A 13,781-nucleotide genomic window follows, 5' to 3' on the forward strand; every position below is an offset into this window, starting at 1 on the left:
CAGGCAATTCTCCTGCCTCAGCCTCCTGAGTAGCTGGGATTACAGGCACGCGCCACCATGCCCAGCTAATTTTTTGTATTTTTAGTAGAGACGGGGTTTCACCATGTTGACCAGGATGGTCTCGATCTCTTGACCTCGTGATCCACCCGCCTCGGCCTCCCAAAGTGCTGGGATTACAGGCTTGAGCCACCGCGCCCGGCTTAATTTATAGAATTTTAGCACTTGAAGAAACCTTAGAGAGATCATCTGGTGGTGAAACTAAACCTACCCAACAATACTCCTACCTTGCCATTTGGAAATATGTGTTGGGGGGCAGGGTGTTTTGGTTGTCATAACTGTTGGGAAGAGTTATAGCTTAGAAGTGGCAAGGGCCGTAGAGGCCTATTGAAATGTGTGTGCCAAGGGCCATGGCTCAACCCTATAAACCTAGCACTTTGAGAGGCCAAGGTGGGAGGATTGCTTGGGCTCAGGAGTTCAAGATCAGCCTGGGCAACATGGTGAAACCCCTTCACTACCAAAAATATTAATACAAAAAGTTAGCCACGCATGGTGGTGTGCACCTGTGGTTCCATTGCGTGTGCTGCTTGGGAGGCTGAGGTAGGAGAATCAGTTGAGCCTGGGAGGCTGAGGTTACAGTCAACTGAGATTGTACCACTGCATTCCAGCCTGGGCAACAGAGAGACTCTGTCTTAGAAAAAAAAAATGTGTGTGGGACAACCCTGTACAGCCAAGTATTGTCCTGCCCCAAAAGTCAGAAACTGTCCCCTTAGGAATCACTGAGACCATTTCTCTTTGTTTAATAAATGTGAAAACAGGCTCAGAGGGTTCAGGTTGAAAGCACATTCCTGCAGCTGCCTGGTAATAGATTGATTTTGTCTCCCAATCTGCTGGTTCTTACAGTTATAATATTTGGCTTATCTTTTCTATTGAACTGTTTTGAGTGATAAAAATGACTCATCAGTGAAGCTTGGTGTAATCATTGCGTACTGTCTGAAAAGTTGTTAACAAGATCATTCGTGTTAAAATGGATTGCCGTTTGGCTCATGGTCATATACTTTTTTTTAGTCATCAAAGTAACCAAGGTTTTTTAAAATTTTTTACTTTTTTATTACCAGATGAGAAGAGAAACTAAGATTTCTAAATAGCCAGTAGCTATCTTATAAAATTAGCTGAGAACCAATAGTGTATATACTATATTATATAGTACAGAAAATAGCATCCTTGGGATTGGGATGCTGAGTTCTGGTTCCTGTTTGCTGAGTGACCTCTTTTAAGTCACTAACATTTTGTTTACCATATTTTGAAATTATAAAGGTGGAATGAAAAATCCTGTTTTAGGATACATACTGAACTGATCACCATTGAATAGGGGAAAAAGAGGTTTTTTTCAACATATTTTTGTAGTAGTTAAAAATTTTAAAAGATTGCATTCTGTGTTAGAAAATTGGAATATAAATAAATACTTTTCTCTTTTTGGAAACATTTTTTGTACATTTTAAAACTTCTGAAATCAGCATGTATATATTAGAGTTGGTGGTAGGTTATAGTTTAATTGGCAGAAATTTTTTTTTCTTTTTTCTTTTTTTTTTTTGAGATGAGGTTTTTTGTTTATTTATTTATTTTTTGAGATGAAGTCTCACTCTGTCACCAGGCTGGATGGAGTGCAGTGATCTCGGCTCACTGCACCCTCCACCTCCCGGGTTCAAGCAGTTCTCCTGCCTCAGCATCCCAAGCAGCTAGGACTACAGGCATGTGCCACCATGCCCAGCTAATTTTTTGTATTTTTAGTAGAGACAGGGATTCACCATATTGACTAGGCTGGTCTTGAATTCTTGACCTCGTGATCCACCCGCCTTGGCCTCCTAAAGTGTTGGGATTACAGGTGTGAGCCGTCGTGCCCAGTTTGAGATGAAGTTTTGCTCTTGTTGCCCAGGCCGGAGCACAATGGCACGATCTTGGCTCACAGCAACCTCCGCCTCCTAGGTTCTTTGATTATCCTGCCTCAGCCTCCTGAGTAGCTGGGATTGCAGGTGCGCCCCATCATGCCTGGTTAATTTTGTATTTTAGAGATGAGCTTTCTCCATCTTGGTCAGGCTAGTCTTCAACCCCAGCCTCAGGTGATCTGCCTACCTTGATCTCCCAAAGTGCTGGAATTACAAGGGTAAGCCACCGTGTCCGGTCATTTTTTTTTTTTTTTTTTAAATAGAAATTGGATCATTGTGTGATGTCAAGTTTAGAGTACAGTGGCTATTCACAGGCCCTGTCATAACAGGCTACATACAGCCTTGACCTCCTGGGCTCAAGTGATTCTCCTGACTCTGCCTCCTGAGTAGCTGGGACTACAGGGGCACACTACTGCACCTGGCTAGGTTTTTCTTTTTTTTTCTTTTTTTTTTTTTTTAGAGACAGGGTTTCACCATGTTGGCCAGGCTGATTTCAAACTCCTGACCTCAGGTAACCCACCTGCCTCGGCCTCCCAAAGTGCTGGGACTACAGGCCTGGGCCACTTTGCCCAGCCAGATTTTTTTTTCTTAATGGTTATTCTGACATCAGCTGGCTTACTGTTATACAGTTCTGACACCGACTGCCAGAGTTAGTACAGACTTCACAAGATAAAGGGCAAGGTCCCCAACAAGACGGCTCTTCAGACTCCAGGTGCACTTCTGACCAGCTGTCTACAAATTTGAGATTTGCCACAACCCTCTCAGGTTTAGTAGAATAACTTACAGAACTCAGGAAGGTGCTGTACTTAAAATTACAGTTTTAGCTTGATGCAAATCAGAGCCAGCCAACTGAAGAGACACATAGGGTGAGGTCTAGAAGAGTCTCAAATACGGAACTTTGTGCCCTCTCTCAGTGGAATCAAGGCCTATCACCCTCCTACCATATTGAACAGTTTATCAACTAGGATGCTCCACTGAGCTTCAGTACAATGTTTTTATTGGGGCTTCATTATGAAGGCATGACTGGTTGAATCTTTGACCTCATGATTCAACTCAATCTCCAGTCCTGTGTACTTCCCCAACCAGGTCAGGCTGGCTTAGAGTCCCAACCCTCTAATCACATGGTGGTTGGTCTTTTCTGGTGACCAGCCCCTGTCCTGAGGGGCTCATGAGTAACAAAGACACTCCTATTATTCAGCAAATGGTAAAGATTAGAGTCTCCTCCCAGGAACCAAGGACAAAGACTGGCTGTATTCTTTATTATTCAGCTGTGGTGTTTAAAAAGTAGTGTACCTTTTAAATCATGATATATTAGACAATGAAATAATGGTTACTTTAAAACATAACTTTTTTAGGTTTCTTGGTGTGAATAAGTTAACACGCAAAGTGGCTTGAACTCTCTTCTGCATAAATTATTTTAACTATATGTAAAATAATTTGGTTTGCCTGAAAAGAAGAACCTAGATTTTATGAAACCAACACAGGTTCCTACCCTGATGTTATTGTGTACTAATTGTGTGACTCTGAATCTCGTTTTTCTTATTTGTGGAATAAACATAGTTTTGTAATAATTTAAAACTTTTAGCATAGTGTCAGGTATTAAATATTTGTTGAAGTATCCTTATTGTTTCTATTTGTATTATTATCTGTAGTATTGATTTTACCATTTGCAAATTTTACCTTTATAGGCAGTCAAGGATTGAGTTTTAATCCGAATTTGATGCAGAGCGTAGTACTGCACTTTCTTAGGGTCTTTGATTAGATGTGTTTGATTTTAGTAATATATGGGTTGGCCCCCCACTATTAACTAAAACTTTTGTGAAATGATACTTGGAATGAAATTTACTCTTTTCTTACATATATCTTAACTATGGGGACTGCTTAGAATAACTAATATAGAAGGATACTACTCTTGGCTAAGAGGTATAATCTGCTGTTAATAGCATTGCTGTATCTGTTGGCTGGTTTGGAAGGAAATTACCACATACATGTATATTCAAATTTACATGGACTATAGTAGTTCTTAGAAGCATTCCACGCAAAGCAAAACTGTTACTCCAAAACTATTGTTTCCTTAAAACAGTAGTAGAAGTAGTTCAAATGCTCAATGGAACTTTTTGTTGCCAGCATTACTTTCTCTCGCACCTGTTTTGCAGTTTATAATTTCCTTTTGATTCGTGAGAGATTTCACAAACAGCTAATTACCAGACTATTAAACTTTTGAACTTTGAAACACAAAATTGAGCTGTAAGCACGTTACAACGTTTTTCTCCCTGATACTGTCTACTCTCTTCAGCTGATGACTTTGATGAGTAAATGGAATTAGTCCTTCATTTTACTTGTTTTTGTACTTCTTGAAATATTACTTGTTTACTTAGAAGAAAGAAAATACTTTCTTAGAGTAGAAATGTATGAGGAGGGCTGGGCATGGTGGCTCACACCTGTAATCCCAGCACTTTGGGAGGCCAAGGCGAGTGGATCACTTGAGGTGAGGAGTTGGAGACCAGCCTGGCCAATGTGGTGAAACCCTGTCTCTACTAAAAATACAAAAATTAGCCGGGTGTGGTGGTACGTGCCTGTAATTCCAGCTACTTAGGAGGCTGAGGCAGGAGAATCGCTTGAACTCAGGAGGTGGAGGTTGCAGTGAGCTGAGATCATGCCACTGCACTCCAGCCTGATGACAGTGCAAGGCAGCAAGGCTCTGTCTCAAAAAAAAAAAAAAGAAAAGAAAAGAAATATATGAGAAGGGTTTCCAAAGTCTACAGAGCCTTTTAGGCCAGGAAATTTGATCATGTAAAATATGTCGGAATTAGGATGCTTCCATTTCTCAGTTTTCTAGAGAGAAATAGAAAAATTGAGCACATGAGATTTAGCCTGAAAGTATAATTATTTGTTGGTCCTGAATATGTGATCACTATATGGAATTATGGTGTTTAAATACATTGAACAGCAGAGGTCAGGTAGAATTTGTATTATCTTAGGAAGATGTCTTAGATACCTAATAGAACCTTGATTTCTGAAATACCCCAAAGATCACCTGGCCCAGTTTGATTATTACAGGTCTTTCTTCTAAAATGTATGTGGCAGATGGCTATCCAGGTCTCTCTGAGCAGTTTTGAGAGGCTGTTTGTTTCATGGTTGAGCAACTCTAATCGTTAAAATTCTTCTTCTTATTTAGCTTAAATCTGCCTATGCACCTTCTCATTGTTCCGAGTCCCATTCTTTGGAGCAGTACAGAATAAGTTCAATCCGTCTCAACATTTGAAGATCTCTCTCTTTATTCCTTACTCTCCTTGTCTTCAAGTTAATCCTACAGTTTATTCATATGTGTGGTTAGTTGACCTCTCTCCAGGATGCAGTTTATTAAAAGTCCCCCTTAAAATGTGTCTTTCTCAGAAGAATCCAACCATTGTGCAGGGAAAATGCCTAATGTTATCATAGACAATGAATTTTGTAAAGTTTGATTTTCTTTGGCTAGAGATTAATTGTAATTGATGTCTCCACAATCTGAAAAGTTTATTTCCCATTTCTCTTTAATTCAGTCTTTATTTTTTTCTTTCTTTTTCTTTTTCACAGACAAGAATAATTCAGTCCTTATTGGTCATTATAGGCTTTTTGTTCTTTGATCATTCCCTCATGTAGCAGTTTATTCTGAGTTTATTTGATAGTTTCTGGAAGCTAAAATACTGAACTGAGCAGTCAGGAGAGGCCAGGTGGTTATTTTATTTTTGTCTTTTTTGTACATCAGTATGATTTCTATTCCTATTTTGTTGCAGTTGTTTATCTTCAGCTATGTAGTGTTCCATGATATTTTTTACTTCAATCTTGTTGCCAATAGCATTTTCTAGTTCTTCAACTACACAATGCAGACCTTGTTCATATCTTTTTGCCATGATGGGAAATACATCATGTTTCTTATAGTTATTAATAATATAATTCTTAAATTTTCTAAACAGAGTTCTTTAAATGTTCTCTCAGACCTTTTGAGCACGTACAGGCTTTCCTGTGCATGCTTTTGGTTGTTGTTTGAGATGGGAGAAATATTCTATTTTTATTCTAACTAAAATTGATTGCGATCTTAAAATTTTTTAGAATAATAATTGTCAACATCTTATTGAAGACTTATTACATGTGAGATATTTTGCTAAGCACTTTTATACTATATAGTATCTTGTTGTAAGTAAATAAATAAATTTAAAAATCTTCAGAGTTAGGTACTATTGTTATTCCTTTGATACTGATGAGGATTTAAAACAGTGAGAGTAAATAACTTGTACTGGGGCATGCAGTTGGTAAGTGGCAGGACTAAGACTTGAACCCGGGCAGTTGACTGTTGGAGCCCATATGTTTACCCACTGTATTTATAACTGTTTGGTTTCTGGTAAAAGCATTATAAAAGAGCCTGACCTCGTGATCTGCCCGCCTTGGCCTCCCAGAGTGCTGGGATTGCAGGCGTGAGCCACTGTGCCTGGCCTCATTTTTGTTTTTTTAAATATTTTTCAGTATTTTAAGTCTGTAATTTAAAATACAGTGTCACCAGAGGCCACAAGTGATTTCAGGACTTTCTGATTTTACCTTAGTGTTCAATTAGGACCATGTAGTAGAATGATTTTTAGGGAATTATTTTAAGGTGAATAAATAAATGGAAATTCTGAATTTTAATTTCTAATTTGGTAAATTTCAGTAGATACAACTCATGTAAACAGAAGCTCTTTGGGGTCAAAGTGTAAAGGGGCCTTGACACAAAAACATTTAAAAACCACTTTTTTTTCTTTTTTTTTTTGAGATGGATTCTCACTCTGTCGCCCAGGCTGGAGTGCAGTGGCATGATCTAAGCTCATTGCAGCCTCTGCCTCCTGGGTTCAAGCAGTTTTCCTGCCTCAGACTCTTGTATAGCTGGGATTACAGGCGCCTGGCTCCGTGCCCGGCTAATTAAAAAAATCACTTGTTTAGATTAGTTGTATCATAGGATATTAAAGAAAATCTTGACCTAGGAATGAAAATCAAGAGCAGATTTTGTATATTGAGTTACTACTCAGCCATGAAAACGAATGAAGTCATGTATTTGCAGCAACATGTATGGACCTGGAGGTAATTATCTTCAGTGAAATAACTCAGAAACAGAAAATCAAATAACACATGTTCTCTTACAAGTGGAGGCTAAATAATAGAGTGTGGGTAATAGACATTGGAAAAGCAGAAGAGTGGAGGGTGGGATGAGGGTGAAGGATGAGAAATTACTTAATATAATGTACATTATTCAGGTGATGATTACACTAAAGGCCTAGACTTCACTACTGAGCAGTATATTCATTTAACAGAATAGCCTTTTACCTCTGAAATTTATACAAATACAAATAAAAGTATTAGAAAATTAAATGAAGCATTTTTGTGACTTACCAAATATATATATATTTTTGAATTGTGTAATCAGGAGACTGGAACCTACTGAAAGACCTCTTCAGATCGTTTATGATTACTTATCCAGGCTGGGATTTGATGATCCTGTGCGTGTACAGGAGGAGGCTACAAATCCTGACCTCGGCTGTATGATTCGATTTTATGGGGGTAAGAATTTATCAGTGGCTTTTTATGTTAACTACTTTTAAGTTGATCATTTGTGTCTCTGTCTGCCGTCAGCTTTTTCAAAGTATTTTATCAAAGACTAGTTTTAAGCCAATTAACTAATGTAGTTAAAACCAACCAAGCAACAAATCCAAGAGGTCAGGGGTAAGAGAATATTTAAAAATATGAACCTAAAATATCTTCCCTTTTTATTTTTGCTCTTTTTGCCCTTGTGTTTTGCTAACCTTACTAGCAGTATTTTATACCTTTGCCGGAATCTTGACTGGATCAAGCTTTGGTAAATTATTTTTTCAAGCTCCTGGTAAAATCTGAACTTCTGGATAGCTCAAAAATGTTGAGAGTAAGTAGTCATCATTATATATGACTTGACATTGATGAATATACCTGTCAAATTTGTATATTGGTGAATTTAGTGGGCTTTAAATCTAGGATTTTTGACTCTTCTGAGAAAAATATTTTAAGATGAATTTGAGGAACACAACCCATCTATCACTATAATAGTTAAGAAAACAAAAACTTGAAACAGTAATATGCTTCATATCTGATTGTGGTTGAACCCTAGTTCTTCATTATGGTAGTCTCCCCTTATCCGCAGGGTTTGTGTTCCAAGATCCCTAGTGGTTGCCTAAAACCACAGATAGTACTTTGTATATAATATGTGTTTTCTTGTACACACATACCTATGGTAAAGTTTAATTGATAAATTAGGCAAAGTAAGAGATTAACAATCATAAGTAAGTGAATGTTCTCTCTCTCTCTCAAAATATCTTGTACTGTACTTACCTATTTTCAGACCATGATTAATTGCAGATAACTGAAACCTTGGAAAGCAAGACCACAGGTGGCAGGGACAGGGAAGGGCTACTGTGTATATTTTTATTCTAGAATGCAAGTTGAACCATTATTTTACATTCAGTTATACTGCACAGTGGTTGGCTCTGATACCCTTATTTTCCTACCACCACCTGATAAATTAGAGCATACGCAGCATCTTAATATACTATACCCTTAAGAGGATATTTCTAGTACAGTCTAAAAGAATACCAGTTTGTAGTACTACTTAAATTTTGAGGGATCTTTCCAAGAGTTAAGCTCTATTGACATAGAGAAACTGGTATAGTTTGAGTGAGAAAATTAAGTTTAGAATGAAACTTTTAAAGTTAATAATCTTTGAAAATAGGCAATAATGGATCTGGTACCAAAAATAAAAGATAGATAGCTAGATGGACAGATAGATAGATGAATTAGTTATCTGTTGGCTCTGTAACAAATTGCCTCAAAACTTTGGACTTAAAATGATAATAAATACTTTTAAAACAGTTTTTAGGCCGGGCGCGGTGGCTCAAGCCTGTAATCCCAGCACTTTGGGAGGCCGAGGCGGGTGGATCACGAGGTCAAGAGATCGAGACCATCCTGGTCAACATGGTGAAACCCCGTCTCTACTAAAAATACAAAAATTAGCTGGGCATGGTGGCGCATGCCTGTAGTCCCAGCTACTCGGGAGGCTGAGGCAGGAGAATTGCTTGAACCCAGGAGACGGAGGTTGCGGTGAGCCGAGATCGCGCCATTGCACTCCAGTCTGGGTAACAAGAGCGAAACTCCGTCTCAAAAAAAAAAAAAAAAAAAAAGATTCACTTTCAACACAGTTCACTCACATGGCCTCACTTCCTCACCACTGCTGGTAGGAGGCTTCGGTTCCCTCTTCTATGGATCTTTGCATAGGGCTTCCTAAGTGTCTTTACAACATAGTGGCTAGTTTCCCCAGTGAAGAGACACATACAACATAGTGGCCAGTTTCACAGAGGTGTGTGCAAGCATCTAGGTGTCTTCACAACATAGTGGCCAGTTTCCCCAGTGTTGAGATACTTCACAACATAGTGGCTAGTTTCTCCATTGATGCATGCACATGCACAGAGGCCTCAGTGTCTTTTATGACCAAGCTTCATAAATCACCTTTACTTTTACCACTTTTTATTTATTAAGAAATGAGTCACTAAACATAGCTTATACTACAGAGAGAAGAATTAGCTCGTTTTTGAAAGCAGGAGTGTCATAACTTGTGGGTCTATTTTTTCTTTTTATTTATTTATTTATTTATTTTTTGTATTTTTAATAGAGACGGGGTTTCACCATGTTGACCAGGATGGTCTTGATCTCTTGACCTCGTGATCTACCCGCCTCGGCCTCCCAAAGTGCTGGGACCATAGGTGTGAGCCACTGCGCCCGGCCCCCTATTTTTCCTTTAATTTTTAAATTTTCTTTGAGACAGGGCCTCACCCAATTGCCCAGGCTGTAGTGCAGTGGCACCATCATGGCTCACTGTAGCCTAAACCTCCCAGGCTCAAATGATTCTCCCCTCTCAGCCTCCCAAGTAGCTGGGACTACATGTGCACACCACTGCACCTGGCTAATTTTTATAGAGCTGAGGTCTCACCATGTTGCCCAGGCTGCCCTCAAACTCCTGGGCTCAAGTGATTCCCACCTTGGCCTTCCAAAGTGCTGGAATTACAGATATGAGCCACGATGAGCAACTGGATCTGTATTAAAACTGATGCAGGATATTTTCTTGACCCCTTTATGGGACTTGTGACAGGGGTGCCCTATTTACTCAGCCCGCCCTGCTCAACCCCTTGTGGGAGGGAATGCATGGGCAAATGAGTGTGCATTTGCGCTGGTGGGAACAAACCATGTTCACTGGGGTCTGTCATGCTCCATCCTTTGTGGGACATAGCACATAGGAGAGTGAGTGCAGGAACTGGCTGCCTGCTTTAGCACCAGCAGAAGCAAACTCCATGCAGGCCCGTGGCAGCATCCAGGTGGGATTATCTGTGATCCCAAGACCCCTGTTATAATGCTTTCTTAGCTCTGTCATCTGCAGACAACAGTGTGTTACCAGCTCGGTGGGCCCTTTGCCTTGTTGTGTAGGACAGCTCCCCTCCACCAGTGAGGGCAAAGGGCCAATGTGGCAGCCTTTTGAATACTGGCACTTGGTGCATCCCTAATTCTTGTCTGGTGCCCAAGAGGAATGAGGTCATGTGGACAAATTGAAGGATGGTGAATGGAGAATTTTATTGAGTGATGAAAGCAGCTCTTAGTGAAGAGGGGAGCTGGGAAATGGATGGGAAGGGCAGGTCACTTTCCCTTGAAGTCAAGTCTCCTCTCTGCCTCCGTCTTCTGAAGTCTAGTCACCTCTGCCTAATGTCCAGCTGCTTCTCTTCTCTACTGGCTGAGTCTGGGGTCTTAATCGGCACAGGATGGGAGGTGGGGACTGCTGTAGGTAGTTTTTGAAAAGATAATATTCAATTGGTAAAAAGACATTACTCAGAAAGAACCATTCAGTGGAGAGCAGACACACAGGGTTGGAAATTCTCACTTTGGGTCACAAGTTTCAGTCTTTTCGGCTTGAAGGTGGGCTTTTGCTGGGACCAGCCCCTGTCTGCCTAGAATTTCTCTGCCTCCTGCCTCTGTCAAAACTATCTTAGAAAATATGCTTCCCTCTCACCTTTTTCCACCAACCACCCAGTTCCTGAAACCAGACACAACTACTTTTAACTGAAGGTAAGACTTGAAGTATTCTCTTTGAAGTAAATAGCTTAGTAATCATCTTTAAATCTTTTATGTGTAGAATTTTTGTTGAGTCAGCTTAGTTGGAATATAGTGTTAATAAGGTCAAGGTCATAAGGTCCTAAGTGCAAACCAGTTAATGTTGTGTTCCCTGGTTGTAAAAGGATGTTAGATAGTGTCCCGGTCAGCCATTATGCAAATGCCAGTTATCAGTCTTGCTAGAGAGGGAGTAGGGGGTGGGAAGTGAGTGGAATGACTCTCTCAGTTCAAATTCATAATAAAAAGCTGTGGAAAGAACATTTCACTAAAGTCAAGTTGAGTAGGTAGCATGAGCAATCGTGGGATTAACAGAGCATGTAAATCCTCTGCAGCCAGTTAAGCTGACTGAGTTCCTTTCCTCATTGGGGCCCAGTGTGCAGTGGCTACAAACAGCAGCTGCCTTGGTAGTGTACTCAGCCTGTTTCTTACATGGTTTGCTCTAAGGGACCTTGGAGACAGGCCTTTCAGATGTATGTTCATGTCCTGACTTTGCACTATCCTTAATCTGGGCTCCAAACAGGTGTGCAAGGTGCCTTTGGAAAGACCCAGGGCAGTGTGGCCGGAGTTCACAATGGCTGAGTTATGTTCATCCCCACCAAGCTGCAGAACAAGGAACATGTGATTGATGCCATACTCAGGGCCAAGTTGAAGTTCCCTGGCCACCGGAAGATCCACATCTCTAAGAAGTGGGGCTTTATCAAGTTCAGTGTAGATGAATTTGAAGACATGGTGGCTGAGAAGCAGCTCATCCCAGATGGCTGCGGGGTCAATTGCATCCCCAGTTGTGGCCCTGGGAGGACTTCCACTGTGCTGCCCCCTCTTAATGCTCACCAATAAATCCTACTTACTGTCCACCTAAAAAAAAAAAGAGAGAGAGAGAAAGAGAAAATCCCTTATTTGCATCGGAAGAAGTGTCATTTAGAGGGTATGATTTGTGAGGAAAGTTGTAGCTCTGGGACTGTATAGCTCAGGTAGCACAACACCCTGCCTGAACATTTCTCTGTGTACTACATTCTCTGGACGTGTTGATAAAACAGTTTTGTCAAAAGAGCATAAATACAAACATCAGAAACGAGACAAAGAATTACATCGTATGTTTCCATTCATTTAAAGTTCAAAAGACAGGTTAAACACAGCCGTATTGTTAGGAAATGTGTGGCAATACTATTGTTAATCAGAATCTGTTCTTTCATAATAACAAAATTGTAGTGGGGCATATAACTGCCCAGCTATAGCCCATTTCCCAGCCTCTCTTGCAGTTAAGTGTGTCCATGTGACAAAATTTTCTTCCATGGTATGGGGTAGACTTGATGTGTGCTACTTCTGCCTGGTTCCAAAAACCCCCGGTGTGTGCTTCTCAGTGCTTTTATGCTCTTTTCCTCTATGGTGGGCTAGGATGGCAATAATCAGAGCAATATTAGAAGTCAAATGTGGAAGATGGCAGAAACTGAGTTTCTTTTTCTTTTTAATTAATTAAACTAATTAATTAATTAATGTATTTATTTTTGAGACAACGTCTTGCCGAGGGTGGAATGCAGTGGTGCCCTCTGGCTCACTGCAACCTCCACCTCTCGGACTCAAGTAGTTCTCGTGACTCAGCCTCCCAAGTGATTGGGATCACAGGCACCTGCCGCTACACCCAGCAAATTTTTGTATTTTTAGTAGAGACTGGTTTCACATGTTAGCCAGACTGGTCTCGAATTCAAGTGATCTGCCTGCCTTGGCCTCCCAAAGTGCTGGGATTACAGGTGTGAGCTACCACTCGCGGCCAGGCTTTAAAATTTTTACTAATCTGATGGATAAAATGATGGTCTCTCTGTTTAAATTTTTTTTCCAAATCACACTGTCATGTGTGTACCTGTGCAATAATCTTGCATGTTCTTCACGTGTACCCCAAAACCTAAAATGCAATTAAAAAAAAATTTTTTTCCCCCTTACTACTAGTGTGGTTGAGAATTATTTCATATTGTTATTGGATCTTTTGATTTCTTCTTCTTTGAGTTACTTACTGATATTTTTATACATCTTTCTGTTTCTCTTTTTTCATATTGATTTTCAAGGACTTCTGCATGTATTCTGAACATATATCCTTTGGGTACTATATTTGTGACTCGGTTTTTTTCCAGCCTGTAACTTTTAATTTTATTTATTACTTTTTATTGTGCATAAGTTTTAAAGTTTTATTTAGTCACTATTTTTTTATTTTTGAGACGGCACCTCACTCTGTCGCCAGGCTGGAGTATAGTGGCATGATTCAGCCCACTGCAACCTCTGACTCCTGGGTTCAAGCGATTCTTCTGTCTCAGCCTCCCGAGTAGCTGGGACTACAGGTGCATGCCACCACGCCCAGCTAATTTTTGTATTTTTAGTAGAGACAGGGTTTCACTATGTTGGCCAGGATGGTCTCAATCTCTTGACTTTGTAATCTGCCAGCCTCAGCCTCCCAGAGTACTGGGATTATAGGCGTGAACCACTGTGCCCTGGCCTTTAGTCACTGTTTAGTCAATTTTTTTTTTTTTTTTCGAGATGGAGTCTTGCTTTGTCACCCAGGCTGGAGTGCAATGGCACGATCTTGGCTCACTGTGATCTCCGCCTCCTGGGTTCAAGAGATTCTCCTGCCTCAGCCTCCCAAGTAGCTGGGATTACAGG

At 40.3% G+C, this 13,781-nt stretch overlaps 1 protein-coding gene and 1 non-coding gene across 4 annotated transcripts in view; both read left to right on the forward strand.

The window, feature by feature from the left end:
- The window catches only part of PHLPP2 (PH domain and leucine rich repeat protein phosphatase 2), a 73,379-nt gene that overhangs the window by 12,645 nt on the left and 46,953 nt on the right, over positions 1–13,781 (forward strand). For all 3 annotated transcript variants that reach the window (XM_032284351.1, XM_032284353.1, XM_032284352.1), the window contains one exon: positions 7,378–7,511. In XM_032284351.1, coding sequence (XP_032140242.1) covers positions 7,378–7,511 — 134 coding nt within the window. The remainder of the gene's footprint in view (positions 1–7,377; positions 7,512–13,781) is intronic.
- LOC116555906 lies at positions 11,459–11,593 on the forward strand. Its single transcript, XR_004270743.1, has one exon. It is a non-coding gene; the product is annotated as a small nucleolar RNA SNORA70 (small nucleolar RNA).

Source organism: Sapajus apella, unplaced genomic scaffold (genome assembly GCF_009761245.1).
Source record: "Sapajus apella isolate SASKATOON/1434 unplaced genomic scaffold, GSC_monkey_1.0 scaffold15, whole genome shotgun sequence".
In the NCBI taxonomy this organism is placed as follows: Eukaryota; Metazoa; Chordata; class Mammalia; order Primates; family Cebidae; genus Sapajus; species Sapajus apella.